At 38.2% G+C, this 17100-nt stretch overlaps 4 protein-coding genes and 2 long non-coding RNA genes across 9 annotated transcripts; 3 read left to right on the top strand and 3 right to left on the bottom strand.

The window, feature by feature from the left end:
- Positions 1-193: 193 nt before the first annotated feature.
- On the top strand, positions 194-2584 carry LOC130703792 (uncharacterized oxidoreductase YjmC-like). Of its 2 annotated transcripts, none has more exons than XM_057525246.2 (10): positions 194-372; positions 790-1026; positions 1092-1280; positions 1343-1404; positions 1461-1514; positions 1571-1669; positions 1731-1923; positions 1983-2137; positions 2209-2319; positions 2383-2584. In XM_057525246.2, the coding sequence occupies exons 1-10, from the start codon at positions 312-314 to the stop codon at positions 2431-2433; spliced, it is 1212 nt and encodes a 403-aa protein (XP_057381229.1). In that variant the 5' UTR covers positions 194-311; the 3' UTR covers positions 2434-2584. The 2 variants fall into 2 exon arrangements, with proteins under 2 accessions (XP_057381229.1, XP_057381230.1); XM_057525247.1 differs by lacking the exon at positions 194-372 and adding an exon at positions 704-722.
- LOC132088231 (gamma-butyrobetaine dioxygenase-like) lies at positions 2524-4645 on the bottom strand. Its single transcript, XM_059496582.1, has 9 exons — positions 4411-4645; positions 4186-4325; positions 3919-4100; positions 3619-3850; positions 3406-3538; positions 3287-3339; positions 3072-3224; positions 2874-3011; positions 2524-2814 (listed from the first exon to the last, which is right to left on the bottom strand). Exons 1-9 carry the CDS (start codon positions 4487-4489, stop codon positions 2611-2613), a joined length of 1314 nt encoding a protein of 437 aa, XP_059352565.1. The 5' UTR covers positions 4490-4645; the 3' UTR covers positions 2524-2610.
- Positions 4646-5086: 441 nt separating this feature from the next.
- On the bottom strand, positions 5087-10644 carry LOC130704154 (histone acetyltransferase type B catalytic subunit-like). The gene is made up of 17 exons (XM_059496586.1): positions 10503-10644; positions 10069-10426; positions 9956-9984; positions 9589-9903; positions 9383-9525; positions 9170-9315; positions 9012-9113; positions 6883-6951; positions 6745-6820; positions 6542-6665; positions 6332-6473; positions 6120-6288; positions 5844-6055; positions 5635-5786; positions 5461-5577; positions 5258-5394; positions 5087-5169 (listed from the first exon to the last, which is right to left on the bottom strand). The coding sequence occupies exons 1-17, from the start codon at positions 10503-10505 to the stop codon at positions 5136-5138; spliced, it is 2328 nt and encodes a 775-aa protein (XP_059352569.1). The 5' UTR covers positions 10506-10644; the 3' UTR covers positions 5087-5135.
- Positions 7270-9138, top strand: LOC130703798 (methionine aminopeptidase 1D, mitochondrial-like). Of its 2 annotated transcripts, none has more exons than XM_057525254.2 (7): positions 7270-7512; positions 7565-7805; positions 7874-8009; positions 8075-8130; positions 8195-8354; positions 8430-8540; positions 8601-9138. In XM_057525254.2, exons 1-7 carry the CDS (start codon positions 7403-7405, stop codon positions 8792-8794), a joined length of 1008 nt encoding a protein of 335 aa, XP_057381237.1. In that variant the 5' UTR covers positions 7270-7402; the 3' UTR covers positions 8795-9138. The 2 variants fall into 2 exon arrangements, with proteins under 2 accessions (XP_057381237.1, XP_057381238.1); XM_057525255.2 differs by having other exon boundaries at positions 7272-7512; positions 8195-8345.
- A 2436-nt stretch (positions 10645-13080) lies between the features above and the next one.
- On the bottom strand, positions 13081-13954 carry LOC130703814 (uncharacterized). The gene is made up of 4 exons (XR_009004819.2): positions 13831-13954; positions 13561-13753; positions 13420-13504; positions 13081-13337 (listed from the first exon to the last, which is right to left on the bottom strand). It is a non-coding gene; the product is annotated as an uncharacterized LOC130703814 (long non-coding RNA).
- A 741-nt stretch (positions 13955-14695) lies between these two features.
- LOC130703813 (uncharacterized) lies at positions 14696-15856 on the top strand. Of its 2 annotated transcripts, XR_009004818.2 has the most exons (4): positions 14696-14857; positions 14920-15011; positions 15081-15263; positions 15335-15856. It is a non-coding gene; the product is annotated as an uncharacterized LOC130703813 (long non-coding RNA). The 2 variants fall into 2 exon arrangements; XR_009004817.2 differs by having other exon boundaries at positions 14920-15263.
- Positions 15857-17100: the final 1244 nt, after the last annotated feature.

Raw genomic sequence — 17100 nt, forward strand, 5'->3', positions numbered from 1 at the left:
GTTTAATCGCCAGCTGGTTTGCTAGTTTTGTTTGTTGTTCATTAAGATTCGTCCTTTATTTCTCCTTCGAGTCTCCTTTATTCTCCTCTACATATGAAGAACCGTCTTTGTATATTAAATCAATCGGACTTCATAGAATCAACGTTAGAGGTCTCTAATCTTAGTAAGCAGACGATGATCTTAGTAACAACCAATCGTAATCAGAATGAGTAGCTAAGGAAAAGTTCTTTCGATAACGTCGACCTAGTTGGATCTCTGGTCTTTTTATCCCGTTTATTCAAAAAGTTGCCTTCTTTTCGTTATTCATCATCATGGCTCACGTTCACAAACTTGTACTCAAACGACAGACAGTACCAATTTCAACGATACAACGTAATTTCTAGATATATTATCATGTCTGTGTATTACATATTCCTTTTTTGGAGTAGTAATTTTAGTCCACCGGTGTCGTCTACTTGATTACTCAAATTGCATACATTTGCTAGTGTAGAATCAGTAAAGGGTTAAAGCTGGGCTAAAAATAGCAATAGTTTACTTTTTGTTATCGTCCACCCTCTCACCCATCTGTTTATTTACGCAGTTTAAGATCTACGAGTTCGATTGTGCGGTGACAGATGGCATTAGAGTAGTCTTCTTTTAACCGCGAGCGACTCAACTCCATCGTCAGCTAATTCAGAAAAAGATTGCTTTTAATAAGCCAATGCTAGAGATTTAATAGCTATGTAATGTAATTTTCACTGTAAACAAAACGACATTTGTGTCATTAAGATTTCTTTTCATCATCAACAGGCATAATTAAAAATAATGTGAACCAACGTCGTGAAGTTTCTACAAGCCAAGGACTATGGGCGGCAAAAACGCATGATGAGAACACGAGTAGCCCGGTTCCGGTTGCTGAAGTCAAAAGGTATGCAACAGATTGCATGGTGAGTGTAGGTGTAAAAGAAGATCATGCTTCTGCTTTAGCTGATGTTCTTGTAGCAGCTGATTACAGAGGTCATTATTCTCACGGGTTGAATCGTCTAGGTGAGGAAATTTTTCTTTTAGATAATCAAGAAAAATCATTCCTCATATTCCCTCTAATTATCTAGAGATGTATGTCCAAGACATCAAAAGTAAAATATGTGATGGGAATGCAGTTCCAACAATTTTGAAAGATAAATATTCAACAGCCCTTGTAAACGGGCAAAACAGTCTTGGTCCTGTTGTTGGAAATTTTTGTATGAATTTGGCAATTGAAAAGGCAAAAAAGCATGGAGTTGGATGGGTAGTTGCAAATAGTAAGCTTTTTATTTTTTTTTCTCTGTTTTAATACCTTCAAACTTATTAATTTTTCTGGTAGATTCCAATCACTATGGTATAGCTGGCTGGTATAGTATATTGGCAGCAAACCAAGGCCTCTTGGTAAACAACATTTTATTCATGACAGGCCTCTTATTCATTGTCTTCATTTCTTCTAGGGACTGTCTTTTACCAGCACATCGCCTTTAGTGGCTCCGACACGGGCAAAAACGGTAATAATAATTACAAAACTAACGTCGGTTAAACTTATTGGCGTATTATCAAATAGGCAGCCCTTGGAACCAACCCTATTACATTGGCGGCACCAGCACTCAATGGGGACCAATTCGTTCTCGATATGGCTACTTGTACTGTTGCTGTTGGAAAGGTTGTACATCTGAAAACGGAGATAAGGGGCCATAATTATAACCGAAAGCCAATGTTCTTAGATCGAGTTGCAACGAAGAAAAGGCCTACCGATCCCAGAGGGATGGGCTATCGACACAGATGGAAAGATTACAACGAGCGCAGATGTGGCGATGAAAGGTTGCCTAATGCCACTAGGAGGAGCAGAGGAAACGTCTGGTTACAAGGGGTACGGATTGGCAACTTTGGTTGAAATCTTCTGTGGAATCTCTGCAGGTACAAATATCGATCACAAGCAGTTTGTGACGAAATATATTTCTTTACTCGCGGTTTAGGGGCTACTTATGGACCTAACATTAGAAGATGGATGGACACTAAGCGTAAAGCTGATTTAGGTCAATGTTTCATTGCCGTCGACCCAGAATGCTTTGCTTCTGGTTTTCAGACAAGAATGTCAGATCTGATGTCCCACCTTCGTCATATGGAGCCGGTAATAAAGTGCGTTAGTTTTTCATAGCAATTTTACCAAAAATTTGTTTGTATATCGCCATGTTGGCATAGGCTGATCCCACCAAGCCTATCTTAGTAGCTGGCGATCCTGAACGTGCTCATATTGCGCTGGTAGATGCTGAAGGAGGAATTCGATATCACGTGAATCAAATTAATGCTTCGGTAATATCATTTATAAATTTCCTTGTCTAGTCATAACACTTTCAAATCTATTGTTGCCCGTAGGCCGCTCTTGCTGGAAAACTCAAAGTGAAACCGATGAAACACATCTCATAGCCTTCCAGTGACTCCCAACAGGCAGATAGATAAATAAGGCGATATGAATACGGTGACATAGCTAAGTTAAAATTTTTAAAGAATTATCAATGTTATGGTAGCTCATTTAATTCACTTGAGTATTTTATGTTAAACAGTGGTCCCGCTCTTTTCCCCTGTTCAAAAAGTTACCTTATATTAAACCTTGTTACGCAGAAAATCATAAATAGCCATAGTTTCGTCGATGTCAACATAACACCCCTCTAAGTGACGTGATACGCGAGTCTCATCAAATGACGTCCGCCCGTGTAGAACTCTTCGATTGTTGAAAGCTAGCAAATCCCCAGGTGCCAAATGGAAAGCGAATTGCATTGATTCCGTGCGGATTTTCTCCGTTAAGAGCTGCAAGATATTGTGACAACTTAGTCGCAGAACTTTTGGTCAAAACCAAAGCTACTCACATGGTAGGAGTGGTAAAACGGAGTAATCAGATGGGTAGGTGCCTGAAGCGGACCCATAGTGCGATTGTTATAGTGAATCTCTGTCACCTTGCCTTCGTTGTCGGTGCAAATTATGGGCCAAGTTTGCGAAAATTTCATCTGAAAACGATGGCGTCATTTCAATTTTTTATTTCACTGGCGCAAAATAGGAATATTTACGCCATTAACGCTGATCTGGAAACGAACTGGAGTTGCCGACAAAATATGGAAGGCAGCTGGTTCGTTTTCTTTGAGCCAATTTGCTGCCCGGAAGCCGTCCACCAGGAATGACAACCCTCCAGGATCACTGCCGCCGCCCTTTATGTCAGTAGACTGAAAAATTTGTTTCATACTTTAAATCCATGTGACATCTCAAAGCTAATCGTATCACTTACTTTCAAACAGTGTAGGAGCTGCATTCCTGGGCTTTTTTCGCGATAGTTCATGTCTGCAATGGTGAATTCCGATAACTTAATCTGGAATCCTAAGACCATGTGATCAACTTGAACGCTACCTGTATGGTGATGAAGATGTGTTCCTGTGTACGCCAAGTGCTCTGGATCGGGCTCAGCTACCACGTCAAAAGTAACTCCGTAAGATGTTTCTTTAACGTAGGCGAATCTTTTAACTACTTCGATTATTTTACCCTGTGCGGAGGGATTCGAATGTAATTCATTATCCTAGCATAAGAATGCTTTTGTTTAAATTGCGGGTGTTGCTAGTGTACCTTGGTAGTAGGGACCCCACGTAGCAAGGCTGTACCAAATCGGTGAAACATATCTAGCCACATGGCAAGACCCCTATTCGATTCCATTACCTCCTCGTAAGATATTTCTGGCAAATTTTTCCATATGGTCGTTCTATCCCATAAGGTCAAGGGAGGTCGTTCACTTACTTGTTCATCCTCCACTGGCGATGCAAAATTATCTTCTATAAAGCATCTACTGTGACGCAGGAGCCTGTAAAATCCAATAGTGTTAATGTTATAGATGCTTTCGATGTTTGAAATTGAGAACTTTCATCTAACCATTCTGGTTCGTAAATTGACGAATGACTCTGTCCTTTTTCCATCCATTCGACCACTAACTGGCCGTCTTTGTTGACGTTCAATCGGTCGGGTCGTATGTTAACATCAAGCGATGGCGTATCGATTAATTTTTGCTTGGTAGATTTATCAACGCACTGTGAACACTTGCAATTGTCTCTTAGCTAGGGAAATACGAAAGGCGTAACAAGGAAATTTAGATAATTCGTTATGGTCGTTCCATGTCTCAAAGCAAAAGTGACATCTTACCCAGATATATTTAAAGTTGACAGTGGTAGAAGAGCTGTCATCAAAAATGATTTTTGCTGCTTGCTGATGACCTCCGGGAACTACTGACAAAATGTTCACCTTGTTCGTTTGTTTCAGCCTAAATGCTTCGTAGTAGCGTTCTGTTAGTTGGAATAAGTTAAGGATAATTAAATAACTTAAAATATTGAGACACGGATTGACTTTCGTCTTTGTCGTCTAATTTACTTGATTGCTGGGCCCTTAGTGACGAAATTCCCTGCCTCCCAGGAACAAAAAGACTACGAGCAAAGCCCGCAACTATCATTTTTTTTTCCCCACCGCAGCGAAGAGATGCACAACACTTTATGCCGTTCTACGATTTCCCTTCATTTATATACCCAAGAGTAGACCCTGCTGGAAAGTTAAAGTTCCCAATCTGTATCACGTGATCTCACAAGGTTCTTGTCGAATAGTCCTCACAGGGGAATGGGAGTACTCAAAGCATCTCAGGGAAAGCAAAACGATAACAGCCTAACGTGCCCTGGGCTTTCCCACTGTTTTTCTCTTGCTAGTTGCTATGTTGCGTATAAGGACACGACTTTGTGCGTATACAAGCTTACAACGTAAATAAACCAGTTCCAACCAGTGAGCGCGGGTAAAGGGTATGTAAAGTTTGTTGAATTTGACTTCGTAACTGCGTTTTCTTAACAACTAACCACTTGTTAGATGACGTCATAACCTGTCCTCATTAGAAAATGCCAAGCTTATGAAAATGGGATGGCGAACAAATTCAGCAAAACTACCACTACTATTTTAATTCAATCATTCGAAATAAAAGATGGTGCTATGGTATGCCACATTATGTACTATGCTTTCCTGTTCAACAAGAAATTTGTAGAACAGAACTTGATTCGATCGAATGCTTAAGAAACCTTTTATTCGTGCAGCATGTACAAGACATCGAGTGACGTTTATTGCGTTGCTGCAAGCCGTTCCAGAGTATGCCTAGCGGAAAATAGCACGAAACGTATTAATGACCAACGTGAACAAGGACGTGAAGGTAAAATAAAATTGAATTAATTAATTATATTACCTGTACTCGTTCTCTAGGGTTTGATACTGTTTGTCTAGATTTTCAATCCGTTGCTCTTTTGTCGATGTAGATAGAGTGGAGCGTAGTTCTTCTGGGTTGAGAGCTTTCTGCAACTTCTTGTAATCTGATGCTTCTTTCTGAAATCAGATGTACACGATTTTGTGTAACGCAGTTATTAAGTAATCGGTGAAGATGGAAAATACCTGATAAGGAATGTTCAGGCGACGCTTTACATCTAGGCGGTAAGCGCGATACTCTTCAAGATCGGCGAGATTAGTAGCTTGGAAACGAAGAATTTCATATACTCTCCTCGCTTGTTTCTGAATATAACAGAAGTGTTTTTAAGATTCCAAGCAGGATAGAAAGAACGATCATACTTTATTAATTTTCAGGTCTCTTTGAGCTTCGTCCACCATTTCAGCATTAAATCCTCGATGCAATTTTTCTTTTGAGAAGGACGGCAATTTTTTGCAATTTTGCGCATCAACGAAATCACGAAGACGAGTGAACTCTTCAGAAGGGTCTTCGACTATTACGAATTATGTAAGGAATTATTAGAAGTTTGTTTTTAAAGAATTGTAGATACCTGTAATATCCAGTATGTTAGAATCCTTCAAGAAGGTGCGATAAATAACGTTTAGAAGTTCCGCTCCGAGACCCAACCGTTGAAACGGCGGCAAAACCAAAAACTGGCTAATGCGAGGTCGAGTTTTGTTCGGGTAGGCGAAGTAAAGGTAAACTGTAGCATATCCACAAATAGCATATCGATGACCACTTTCGCAAGGGTATTTTTCAAATCTACACACGAAATAGGATCTTAGAAGACTGAGGTTTGATAATCATTTTCGATTCAAGTTATTACATTAAATAAAAGCGCCATCGGTCGTCATCAACATCGATAAAGCTAGCAGCATCAACATACCACAACAGGAAAGTTTGTAAACGTTCATGATATGACCGGAAACCAGGTTCCTCGATCGTACAGCTGTACAACTGAAAATGTCTTTCCGTCACTGAACCTAATGATGGAACTTACCATGAACGTGCAAAATTTCAAAAATTAATGTGATTTACCTTTATTGATTGAGTATGTTGAAAGTAGTTCACCAAAAGGTTTGAAGGTCTGCTCCTTATTGAGTGTAGCAACAAAGTCATCAAGGTTGGTCATGTAACCTGGTGGTAACTTGGCAGAAATAGCTCCCATAACATCATCAGCCTGATGAAAAATAAGTATAGTTGATCAGCACAATAATAGTTTGTAGGAGAAAAACAAAGAGAACACACTATTGCCCCATCAAATTGCTTTGGATCCACTTCTGCTTTGTATGTCATTCCTAGGTAAGTGTTCAGCTTTCCTGCGGTGTAGTACAAACTAATTTTGAGGTTTTGGTATCCAAATATGCTTTCACTTTCGAAAGAAAAAATAATAAATTAGATGGGCCATTAAGCCACAAAATATTAGAAACTAATTGTAGATAATGTAGTACTTTTCCCCAAAGATCTGATGAGACATTTCTGGCTTGAAAGTAGTTTCATCATTCTCAACATCAGAAGGTTCTCGTACTGTGAATTTGTATGAATTAGTTTGACACAAACACAACTGAATATACAATGAATTTGCACACCTAACTTTAAATCTAGAGCTTCATTCGAATCGGTGATGAACGTCTGGAGGAGATTTTTTTTGTAAGAACCTATGAATTTGGTAGAATGTCAGCAAAAAGCAGCATAGTAAACAAATAGCTTTAGTCATGTCTTGAAGATTAGTGGAATATTACAAAAAAAAATTACCTTCCATATTACTGTTGAATAAAGAATTTCAGGGTAATACGGATAGCAACAAGTTCTTATAAATTATAATTTTGTAGCTCTTATTTAATGTACATGCAGCATGCGAAACTTGCTAGGAGTGGGGACAACCTGAACGGCTGAAAAAGTTGGCCCAATAGATGGCGTGGGCCGTCTTTTCCCGCGTTACGTCTAGCAGACAAAAATCTTTTGTGAATTGTCAACATAGCCCAGCTTGTTCCAATTTGCTTCTCCGATTCAGTGTTCCCTGCAAATATAGGCTTGCATCAAGTACGAGTACGTCCATTGATCTTGTTAAGCCTTTATCTTGATTTCATTCACCTGCAATAAGCAGTAATGCTTTTCATTCAAGTATATATTAGTGCGTTGAGTTACCGAGGTTCGCCATTGGCAGCGAAAAGTCTACTGCAAATAAAACGCTCTATAAGAATGAACTCTTGGTTTAAGTATACTACTAAAAAATTAGAAAAAGAAAAGTTTTAATGTCTCGTTTTAAAGGAAACGCTTAGATTTTGGAAATTACCAAGTCATAGAAACTCCAGGTCAGGTCCTACAGACGCTAAGATGTGTTCCGTCCAAAATTATGAAGCCTCTGTATGCACAGGATGGGCAAAGGATTCCAATTCCAGTTGCTGAGTCAACTAAACCTGAAATAAAATCCCATACACAGATAGATGGTATGAGGGCCTCCTGTAGACTTGCAAGAAATGCATTAATTTATGCTGAAGAATTAGTCATGGTAAATGTTTTATTTTACAGGAATCTATTGGTAAATTGTTATAATTTTAGCTGTGTTTGAATCAATAGGTTGGAACTACAACTGAAGAAATAGATAAAAATGTGCATGAATACATTATTTTGCATGGAGCTTATCCATCACCACTGCATTATAAAGGCTTCCCAAAATCTATTTGTACATCTGTCAACAATGTTGTGTGCCATGGTATAGTATTTCTATTCAGCTAATTTTGACCACTTTTGTGATTTTTGTCATTTACATCTTTTTAGGTATACCTGATAACAGAGCGCTAGTTAATGGTGATATTATAAATGTGGATATCACTGTAAGCTAATCATTTTAGTGTTTTGCCCTACTTAAAATAACAGCTCATTGGATGGCTGTCGTAGGTGTATCTGAATGGCTTTCATGGCGATGTTTCCGAAACTTTCCTCGTTGGTGACGTTGATGAAAAAGGAAGAGAGCTAGTAGCAGTCACAAAGAAATGTTTGGATGAAGCTGTGGCAATATGCAAACCTGGCCGACCATTTAACTACATCGGTGAACATCGTTGAGAGAAGCTTAAATGTTCTCTTTCGTTAATGGAAGCGTGATTGCTAACCCTCTCTGTTCAACTATCAAAAGGCGCTGTCATTGAAGCATGTGCCAGAAAGCATGGTTTCCGGGTTGTTCCTGCGTTTACAGGACACGGAATAGGATCTTACTTTCATGGAGCTCCAGATATATACCATTTTAGTATGCTGATTGCTGCCTATACAGAATAACTAATAACGACTTGTGTTTGATTTTTAACAGAAAATACTGTACCGGGCCTGATGGAAGCAGGGCAAACGTTTACTATTGAACCTGCAGTTGCTCAAGGAAGTTCTCAATGTATCATACTCGAAGACAAGTGGACTGCGATAACATCAGACGGAAGTAGGGCGGCTCAGTTTGAGCACACTGTGCTTATCACCGAAAGCGGCGTAGAAGTGCTTACCTCAAAATGACTCCATTTATTTTGATGGATTGACCCCTCTTCAGTACGTTGGTAAAGTTTATGTATATTGACAACAAGGCACTATTTATTTAATTATTTCGTAAAGCAAAACATTTTTAAATGGAAACAGCACGAATTCAATTGATACAAAAGATGAGTGTAATAGAATGAGAAGATAAAAGGTCACTCTTTCAAAGCAACACTGTTCAGTGGCTGAATCAATTCACCTGCGCCCGGGTTAGTGTTGCTTGCTTGTTGTACTTGCATACGCACTTCAAATACTTCTTGGATGGCGTTTCGGAAACAAACGAAGTTGTAATCGATTAATCCTGGAACATAAACGTGCAAACATTTCTTGGTTTTCATTTACAAATTAATGACATACCTTGACGAGCAAAGTGATCTTCTCTTAAGATGCAAACCAAAGCCAAAAATCGGTTTACTTCCCGCAGGTAAAGGATTGTTGAATTGTTTAATTTAATGAGACTTAGACTCTGATGATCAAATGCAGCACCATCGGCATCCTTTGTCCTACAACAAAGATGTACGATGTTTGCCAACTGCAAAAAACTAAATCTTTTTGAAGTGGAAATAGTACCCATAAATGCATGAGATGTCAACGACAACATCTATCATGTCGCAACATAACTCGTAGCTTTGCATGTCGACTGGTGAAGAGTCAGTGGCAATATAAATCTTGGAAACGACGTCGAAGAGAAATGCTTTCTCAATCCCCGAATTCTAATATGGCAAAACCATTGATTTACTGATTTTTTGAAATGTTCAGGCAAAACTAGATAATACCGAAACAAATATGTTGAGCAAGTTCTCCAAGGTAGGTAGTTGTGGGATGAGTTTTTGAACCACTTTACTAAATGCTTCAAATATGCTATGATCATAAATGGAAGTCAAATAGAAACTCAAATTAACTGAGTCAAAGCCTTCCTCCATCAGTTCATCGTTCGCTCTTTGGTGAATATCGCGTTGTGCTTCAATTTTGTGATCATCTGAAAGACCATCAACTTTGTGTATAAACACTTCAAAACGAATATTGGGGTTCACTTTGTAGGCGCGTGTCACAGTGAGATTTAGCTTCATTAAAGCATCAATATAGTCATCCTGAAAAAATTGACTTTAAAACAATACTTTATGTCATTCAATTAAAAGTTACCTGTGCGTCTATTACAAATACAAGGGCTCCTATTAAAATTTCCAACAAGTGAAAGTGAAAGAACATGTTAACTAACATGAACAAGTACTCTATAATCCTAATTAACTACATACCACAACCGCCAAATATCATTTCACAGTCAAAATTTGGATCAAAAAAATCAACTTGTCCTGGAAAGTCCCAGATTTGAAACTGCACAAATGATGAATTTGAGATTTCATCTTTCACTATTTTGTTTGTGCTCTCCAGAAATAGTGTCTCATTAGGGGACATCTTATGGAAAACAACTTTTTGTATGGATGATTTTCCAGACCGCCTAAGCCCCATCAGCAAAATCCTAGGCTTTCCTTCTGGATTGGAATTTACGTTCAAATCACTTTCTCCATCGTATGGACCATCATTATAGTCTTTGGTGTATGATCCCACTTCGTAACCCGGACCATAATGATCTTCATCTTCCTGCTCATATGACTGCAAACATCTCAACATTAGTTTGTCAAAAGACGGCCGTTCAATTCAACTACATGAAATTTCTAATTAATATTACCATGTATAGCGGTTAAGACGTCAAAATTCGATGAAAGATTGTCACTGAAGTAACGCCTCTCTTTTAAAACTGAGTCAGATTACTCTTTAATCCTCCTCTTCCCTTCAAGTTGTTGATTCGTCTAGTCGTCTGCCAACCAGTCCGAGGTTATTGGGAATTTTCTATCAAAACAAGTCGAATCGACTGGGGTTGCGCCCCGACCCGCCTCTAAAATTGGCTGATCTGGACTGATCGGGACATTATTTATTCACGGATTGGATGTGCTCAAGATCTGGGTCCTTCTTGTAGGAATTCTTCTTAGGGAATCTAGTAAACTGTTAAATAAAATTTGTGTAAGTAGCGATCGAACCCGATTGGCAGTAATCGCGCTCCACCCCATCCCGAAAAAAGCCCGTTCGAAGCAAAAACTTCGATGCCCCGCACCGTGATAGTGGTGGAAAGTGGATACTAGAGCTATGGATTTATCTCTGACTAACCTAAACAACTATCTCTAACTATTCTTTAACTCTAGTAGAAATTCTTCTCTGATGGAAATTGTTTGTGAGAGGTCTTAATTTTTGGTTGAACCGGTTGAAACATTAGCAAATGGCAACGCTGGACTGTCAGGTACGGCCTTCCATTCCATTACCTTCTTCTGACGGCGTACGTTAAAGGTAAGTTGATCGTGTCGAAATGCTAGATAATATTATTCTTACAGTTCCCTTATGCATTTCAAAGTGTCTTTTTTGTTTAGGTTTAATCACATGAATTTACCCACTAACCGGTAAACAGAAATAAAGTCTTACGTGAAAGTAGCTCAGCCACTAGATTTACCACCACCACTCCGAATCTATTGAAATATCAAATATCATGCCATGCCCTGATAAAGTAGGTTTTCCTATTACTTATTCATATCATATTAGACGGATTATCAATTAAAACAGAATATCAAATTTCATGTCTTATAAGCAAATCTTGAAATGGGATGAAACTCGGAAATGGCTAATCATGATTTCCTTTCACGGCTGTTAGTTGTAGGGCTATTTCTGCTGGGACAGGGACCACATATTACTACATAAGTATCAATGGCTTCAAACATAGTTGTGTGATGGTGAGTCAATATTCTGGTAAAATTTTTCCAACTTATATCAGAGATGATCCTGAAAAAATTTAGCAGGTGCTGTAGATATTCAAGTGTGTTCCAGTAAATATCTTTGCATTACTGGAAGACAATCTAACTAGAACCAGATAATTTTTTGGTAGAAGTTGATTAAATAAGCCCAAGTCTTTTGTAGGAAACCATTCAGAGTATTGATAGACAACTTTGCTGCTTAGCTAACAAGTAACTGTAGGACTTTTGCTGCATATGCTTACATTGAACAACTGAAGTGGTTTTTTTAACTCTTTTTCTGCATTTGCCTAAATGTCTAGATTGAAAGGTCATTCTTTTCCTTTTTCTTATCAATAACCAACTTTTTAATTTGAACAAAGTGTTTTTCGTGTTTTTCTTTTTTAAATCTGTTGATTTGAAAGCGTGAGGTGATTTTCCACTCTAGAAATTATAATCAAGGAATTCGTCGGTTTTTATTGGGTTTCCATATATTGTTAAAGATCGTGTTTGTCATAGTCTGCCATGAGCGCTCACTCTTAATGGAGAAAACATGTTTTTCCACGTCAATCTTACAGTTGTAATCTGCAAGTATATTTTGCATCATTAATACTTCTTGACCAGTTAGATCCTTAGATGTTGCATCATTTCATTCCAGGCTTCGTGGCGTTCCTTGCAGCTGTGATGACCATATGTAATTTTTCCTTCTGGAAAAATAATTATCAGGCAATAATATTGATGATAAAAAATTAAATGATATTAGTACGTGGTATTTTTTGAGTGCATTTGAATTCAACCGATCGGGCAAATGTTTTTACAACAACTTAACAGTTATTCGTTGCAGCGGTGATCTTAAGGTTTGTTTGGCCAAACGAAACTGGTCGTTTTCCTAAGTTATGTTTTTAAAGCATTCTTTTTCGCTTGCTGTGAAAGGGAGTCTTTGGTAACTTTGAAAGCGAAATGCTTATGGTTGCAGTGGTAACAAAAAACCATGTTTGCAGACCTTATCGATGTGAGTAATTTATCTAAGTATTTGTAATCTCTAGAGGATAAAAAATAAACAAGTAGACAAAGTAATGAAAGAATTGTTTTTATTGTCCCTCCTCCACCCACAATTCCACCACTTTTTGAAATATACATATAATTACATACATACATAAACATACACATACAGTTAACCCGTTGGCTGCCAAGCCGTACAACCCTTAGGTTGTCTTTCTACTTTCTACGCGTCTAATCAGAAGGATGTCGACCAAAGTGGGACTTGTCGATAGACAAGTCCGGGCTGACACGCTGGTGCAAACCATTACGGAAATGCACATCCCTGGGATACCACCAGCGTGTCGAACAAAGGGAAGTCCCTACTGGTGCATTGCCTGTGGGGCCTTTCGGCCAATCTTGGGCAGATGCGACTGCTCCGCCTCATGGCACATACGGCCAAGAGGCAGAACAGCGCGGCCCGTCCCTAAAGCTACAAAAAAAAGGGGAGAAAAACGGGATGGCAGCCAACGGGTTAACTAGTATTATACATAACAAACATAACGAAATGGCATATAACGAACCAGGCAGCAAGACGAGCAGCGAACACGAGGCGAAGGAAAGGCGAAAAAGCGATGACGTGCCGAAGGCGAAGTGAAAACGGGGCGGCGGCCTGGCGAAGCGACGACGAACCGTAGACGGGAAGCAAAACAGGATGAAGAGAAGGCGGCAACGGAACGATAACGTGGCAGGATGAGAAATTTCAAATACTGAAAAGAGATAAAACATAATTCATTGTGGAATTGAATACTGCTATTGTAATCAAACCAATGAGAAGGCAATTCAACTTACATGTCAAGCCTGCATACAGCAAAGATTGGATAAACTGCAGGGAACAGCATTATTACAGCAATAAGCAGATGAACACTTGCCTATCCTATAATGGGTAATTATTATCGCATCAAGGGGATGGTGGACAACTGAGTAACTTACAATCTTAAAAATGGGGTGATGTTAATGACTGATGGCTAGCTAACTGGATATGCACGAAAGGATGCTGAAATGTTGAAAGTTGGCACCATAAGGAAAGGGGGGCACTTTGCAGTTAATAAATGGGAGCATCACAAAACTGTAACATTCAGCTATGGTTACATACAGCACTTGAAGCCATTAGGGGTATTCCAGCCTACATAATTGCAAAAACAATCAGTTTGAAAAGCTCCAAACACAAAATGATGGATATATAGAAATTAAATAACAAACCATTGAATTTTAGCTCAATTATTCATAAAAAACACAAAGAACAACGACACATAAACGCCCACTCACCACCTCATACTGAACCAAACACAAAGAAGAAGTTTAGATCAAGTTTAGAATTTGTCCGCCAGATGTCTTAAATTTTTTTCATTACGACCATGGCAGACAAAAATTTTAAGCCCGATCAAATAAATAAGCCCGACTTTGCCAAGGCATATGGCAATCCGTTTTACATTAAAAAAAAAAAAAAAAATGGCAGAGAAAAAATAAAAAATCGCACTTTTTTCTTTTTTTCCGACACGTAGCCATCTACCGCTCAGACTCATTATTACTGGCGTAGGCAATTTCAGTCCATTGGATGCCATTCGCAGTTTGTTCAGTAGCGTGGATGGAGAATAACGCGTGGCTGGAGGAACAATTGAAAAATGGATAAGATAATACAACAAAAGGATGGTAAGTATAAACATTATTATATTTGTTTTCAATTATTAATTATTGTTTATTAGATCAAATTATGGACCTGCAGGCCCAATTATTGGAACAACACAAAATATTAGATAACAGCAAAGCTAAGGATGGTAAGGCCTAATACATAATGATTCTATTTATTTGCTTTTATTCATTTGTGTTTTGTAGCTCAAATTTTGAGTCTACAAGCTCAGCTAGGGGAAAAGAACAAATTGGAATGGAACAGTTTCAAAACAGTGAAGGAGGTTTTTCCAAACTCATCCCTAACTGAACATGAGGATGAATTGGCATTAGGTGAACACAGTCAGGTACCTAAACTTTTCAAATAAGAATTCAAAATAAGTATAGAATTTTAACAAACAATTATTTATTGTTTAGTTATTCAGTCTACCACCTGACAGTGTGTTGAAGTTAAATTCTGTTAGTGCTGCACAAAAAGAATCGTTAGTAATAAGCCCATGCAGTGAAGGAAGTGAACAATTGTGGGACCGTATTTGGGCCAAAAATGGGTGTGGTACGGAAACCAAGATATGGCAAAAGTTCAACATGAAACATGGATTAGGTACTTTTCGGTTTTATGTCTATTGAAAAAGTATTTTTAATGCTATTATTTTGCATTCACAGAATTTAATGGGGGATCAAATCAAGTCTGGAAGTGTTACAGGATGGAAGAGTCAGCCTACAGATGAAAAAACACAGAGTGCATTACCATTAAGGTATGAGGTAAAGTAATAGAGTATGCACATTGTCTAATGAGAAGTACCATCTTGTGTTAATAAATCCAGTACAACAGCAATCCTTTATAGTTCTGTCACAGCTAGAAACCTCAAATAATTCTGCTTCTCTGTCTAAAGAACAACTTGTCCTTTACGTTCAGAGTGTTGGGGAAACTGGGTACTTAAATGGCCCTAAAGATGTTTTAATTTTGCTGCCATGGCAGAGATGAACATCATACATGGACTCTTTAGGTATGAAAGGATTTTTCTTCAAATAATTTTGAATTTATGACGAAGAATTTCTCCTCCTTTTTGCCAACCAGGTCTAATCTACCAAAAAAAATTTTATCCAATAGGAAAGGATTTTCATGTACTGGGAACACAACTATCAACAATGCAACATTGTACAGGTGCTAGTTTATCATTCAAGAGCCTTATACAATGATGTTAATCTGCAATTTGTATGTCCTTCCCCAAGCTTCCACCAGAAGTTGAATCTATGAGTCATGTAAGTTACATGATCAACAGTTGATATGTTTAACGGTGTTGTTTTTCTTTTCTCAATATAGGTTAATAGTAACATTGGATCTGAAAAAATTCTTGGTTGGGGCAAGACACTGAATAAATTGTATTGATTGGATGGATGACATGACATTTCTATACTTAATTCGGATTCCCCAGACGGTATTTGATATTAAAAAAATTGAAGTGCATATCTGGGCTCCCTTCTTTTCTGAAGCCCCGTTTCCCCTTGACTCGTAATAAGCCCGTAGGGGGTCATGCCCCTACTGTACGGTATATATAAAAACAACATATACCGAGGTTTGGAGGGCTCTGGCCGGAAAGGGGACGTGGGGTGCCGCTTAGTCCGATGATGTGTTCACGGAGGGCGATGTGGCTACCCACAAATCCGAACTAAAGGTTAATCGCTCCTGTAAAAATGTTCCAAATCTTCAGCTCTTCTTCCGGCTTCTCTTAGCCAATCACCGGGTAATCTCCCCGGTGGGTCAACAAGGCAGTGTCTCCCCCTGCCTGGGTTGACGGCAACTTTTGAAAGGGCTATTATGCCTTTTTAAAGTTGCAAAAATAATTGTAATGTGCAGAGAATTGTCAATAAATTTTTTTTTATAAAATATTTTATCCAAAATTTGTTTCTTTCATTGTCTGTGTTAGCTGTGTTCACACATTACATTTATCAACTTTTTTTTTTTTCTTTGCATTATTTGTTTTTGTCACCTTTGATGCCTTGATGGTAAGCATTGTTTCCATTGGTTTATCGTTTATATGTAAGTATTCAATTATTATTTATTACACTCTTTGAATTTTTCCACTTAGATTCCAGGAACAACATGTAATATCTGGATATTTTTTGAAGTAATTTTGTACTTTGATTTACCCGTATGGGAACCGATCCTCAGACATTCAGCGTGCAACGCCGATGCTCTAACATTGAGCCACGAGATTTATCTAAATATTTTATTATCGCATATTATATGTTATCGTCTAGGATGTTTATGCAGTCTTTCACAACTATATGTTTATCTTTCTATTTCTTTCATAAGGTTCATAGCTCTGTGGTAGAGCCTTCAGTTGCGATACCTGTTACCCTGGGATCAAACCTCAGTATATGTGTAAAAATGAAGTAGATTAAATGTAGAAGAGTATATTGCAGAATTGCATTTGATTTTTATTCTAAGTGTAAATGCAAGTCCACAAGTAACTAGAAAAAAGCCAACTTAATATCACATGATTCATGGCTCATTGGTAGAGCATCGGCGCGGTATGCCGAACATCCAGGGTTCGATCCCTGGATAATAATAGAATGCTTACAGATAAACGATAAACCAATGGAAACAATGGTTACCATCAAAGGTGACAAAAACAAATAATGCAAAGAAAAAAAAAAAGTTGATAAATGTAATGTGTGAACACAGCTAACACAGACAATGAAAGAAACAAATTTTGGATAAAATATTTTATAAAAAAAATTTATTGACAATTCTCTGCACATTACAATTATTTTTGCAACTTTAAAAAGGCATAATAGCCCTTTCAAAAGTTGCCGTCAACCCAGGCAGGGGGAGACACT

The sequence above is a fragment of the Daphnia carinata genome, chromosome 8, assembly GCF_022539665.2.
Source record: "Daphnia carinata strain CSIRO-1 chromosome 8, CSIRO_AGI_Dcar_HiC_V3, whole genome shotgun sequence".
Lineage (NCBI taxonomy): Eukaryota > Metazoa > Arthropoda > Branchiopoda > Diplostraca > Daphniidae > Daphnia > Daphnia carinata.

What these genes read in the sequence shown, in the direction of transcription:
- LOC130703792 (XM_057525246.2), top strand. Translation starts at nt 312, where the DNA reads ATGGCTCACGTTCACAAACTTGTACTCAAACGACAGACAGTACCAATT. An exon ending in ACCAATTTCAACGATACAAC is followed by an intron (nt 373 to 789) that starts GTAATTTCTAGA and finishes CATCATCAACAG; the next exon opens with GCATAATTAAAAATAATGTG. An exon ending in CTTCTGTGGAATCTCTGCAG is followed by an intron (nt 1,924 to 1,982) that starts GTACAAATATCG and finishes CTCGCGGTTTAG; the next exon opens with GGGCTACTTATGGACCTAAC.
- LOC132088231 (XM_059496582.1), bottom strand. Translation starts at nt 4,489, where the DNA reads ATGATAGTTGCGGGCTTTGCTCGTAGTCTTTTTGTTCCTGGGAGGCAG. An exon ending in ACTAAGGGCCCAGCAATCAA is followed by an intron (nt 4,326 to 4,410) that starts GTAAATTAGACG and finishes TCCAACTAACAG; the next exon opens with AACGCTACTACGAAGCATTT. An exon ending in ACATCTTCATCACCATACAG is followed by an intron (nt 3,340 to 3,405) that starts GTAGCGTTCAAG and finishes TCACCATTGCAG; the next exon opens with ACATGAACTATCGCGAAAAA.
- LOC130703798 (XM_057525254.2), top strand. Translation starts at nt 7,403, where the DNA reads ATGCTTTTCATTCAAGTATATATTAGTGCGTTGAGTTACCGAGGTTCG. An exon ending in TTATAAATGTGGATATCACT is followed by an intron (nt 8,131 to 8,194) that starts GTAAGCTAATCA and finishes TGGCTGTCGTAG; the next exon opens with GTGTATCTGAATGGCTTTCA. An exon ending in TAACTACATCGGTGAACATC is followed by an intron (nt 8,355 to 8,429) that starts GTTGAGAGAAGC and finishes AACTATCAAAAG; the next exon opens with GCGCTGTCATTGAAGCATGT.
- LOC130704154 (XM_059496586.1), bottom strand. An exon ending in CATCAGATCTTTGGGGAAAA is followed by an intron (nt 6,666 to 6,744) that starts GTACTACATTAT and finishes TTCTTTCGAAAG; the next exon opens with TGAAAGCATATTTGGATACC. An exon ending in GCCTGAACATTCCTTATCAG is followed by an intron (nt 5,395 to 5,460) that starts GTATTTTCCATC and finishes ATCTGATTTCAG; the next exon opens with AAAGAAGCATCAGATTACAA.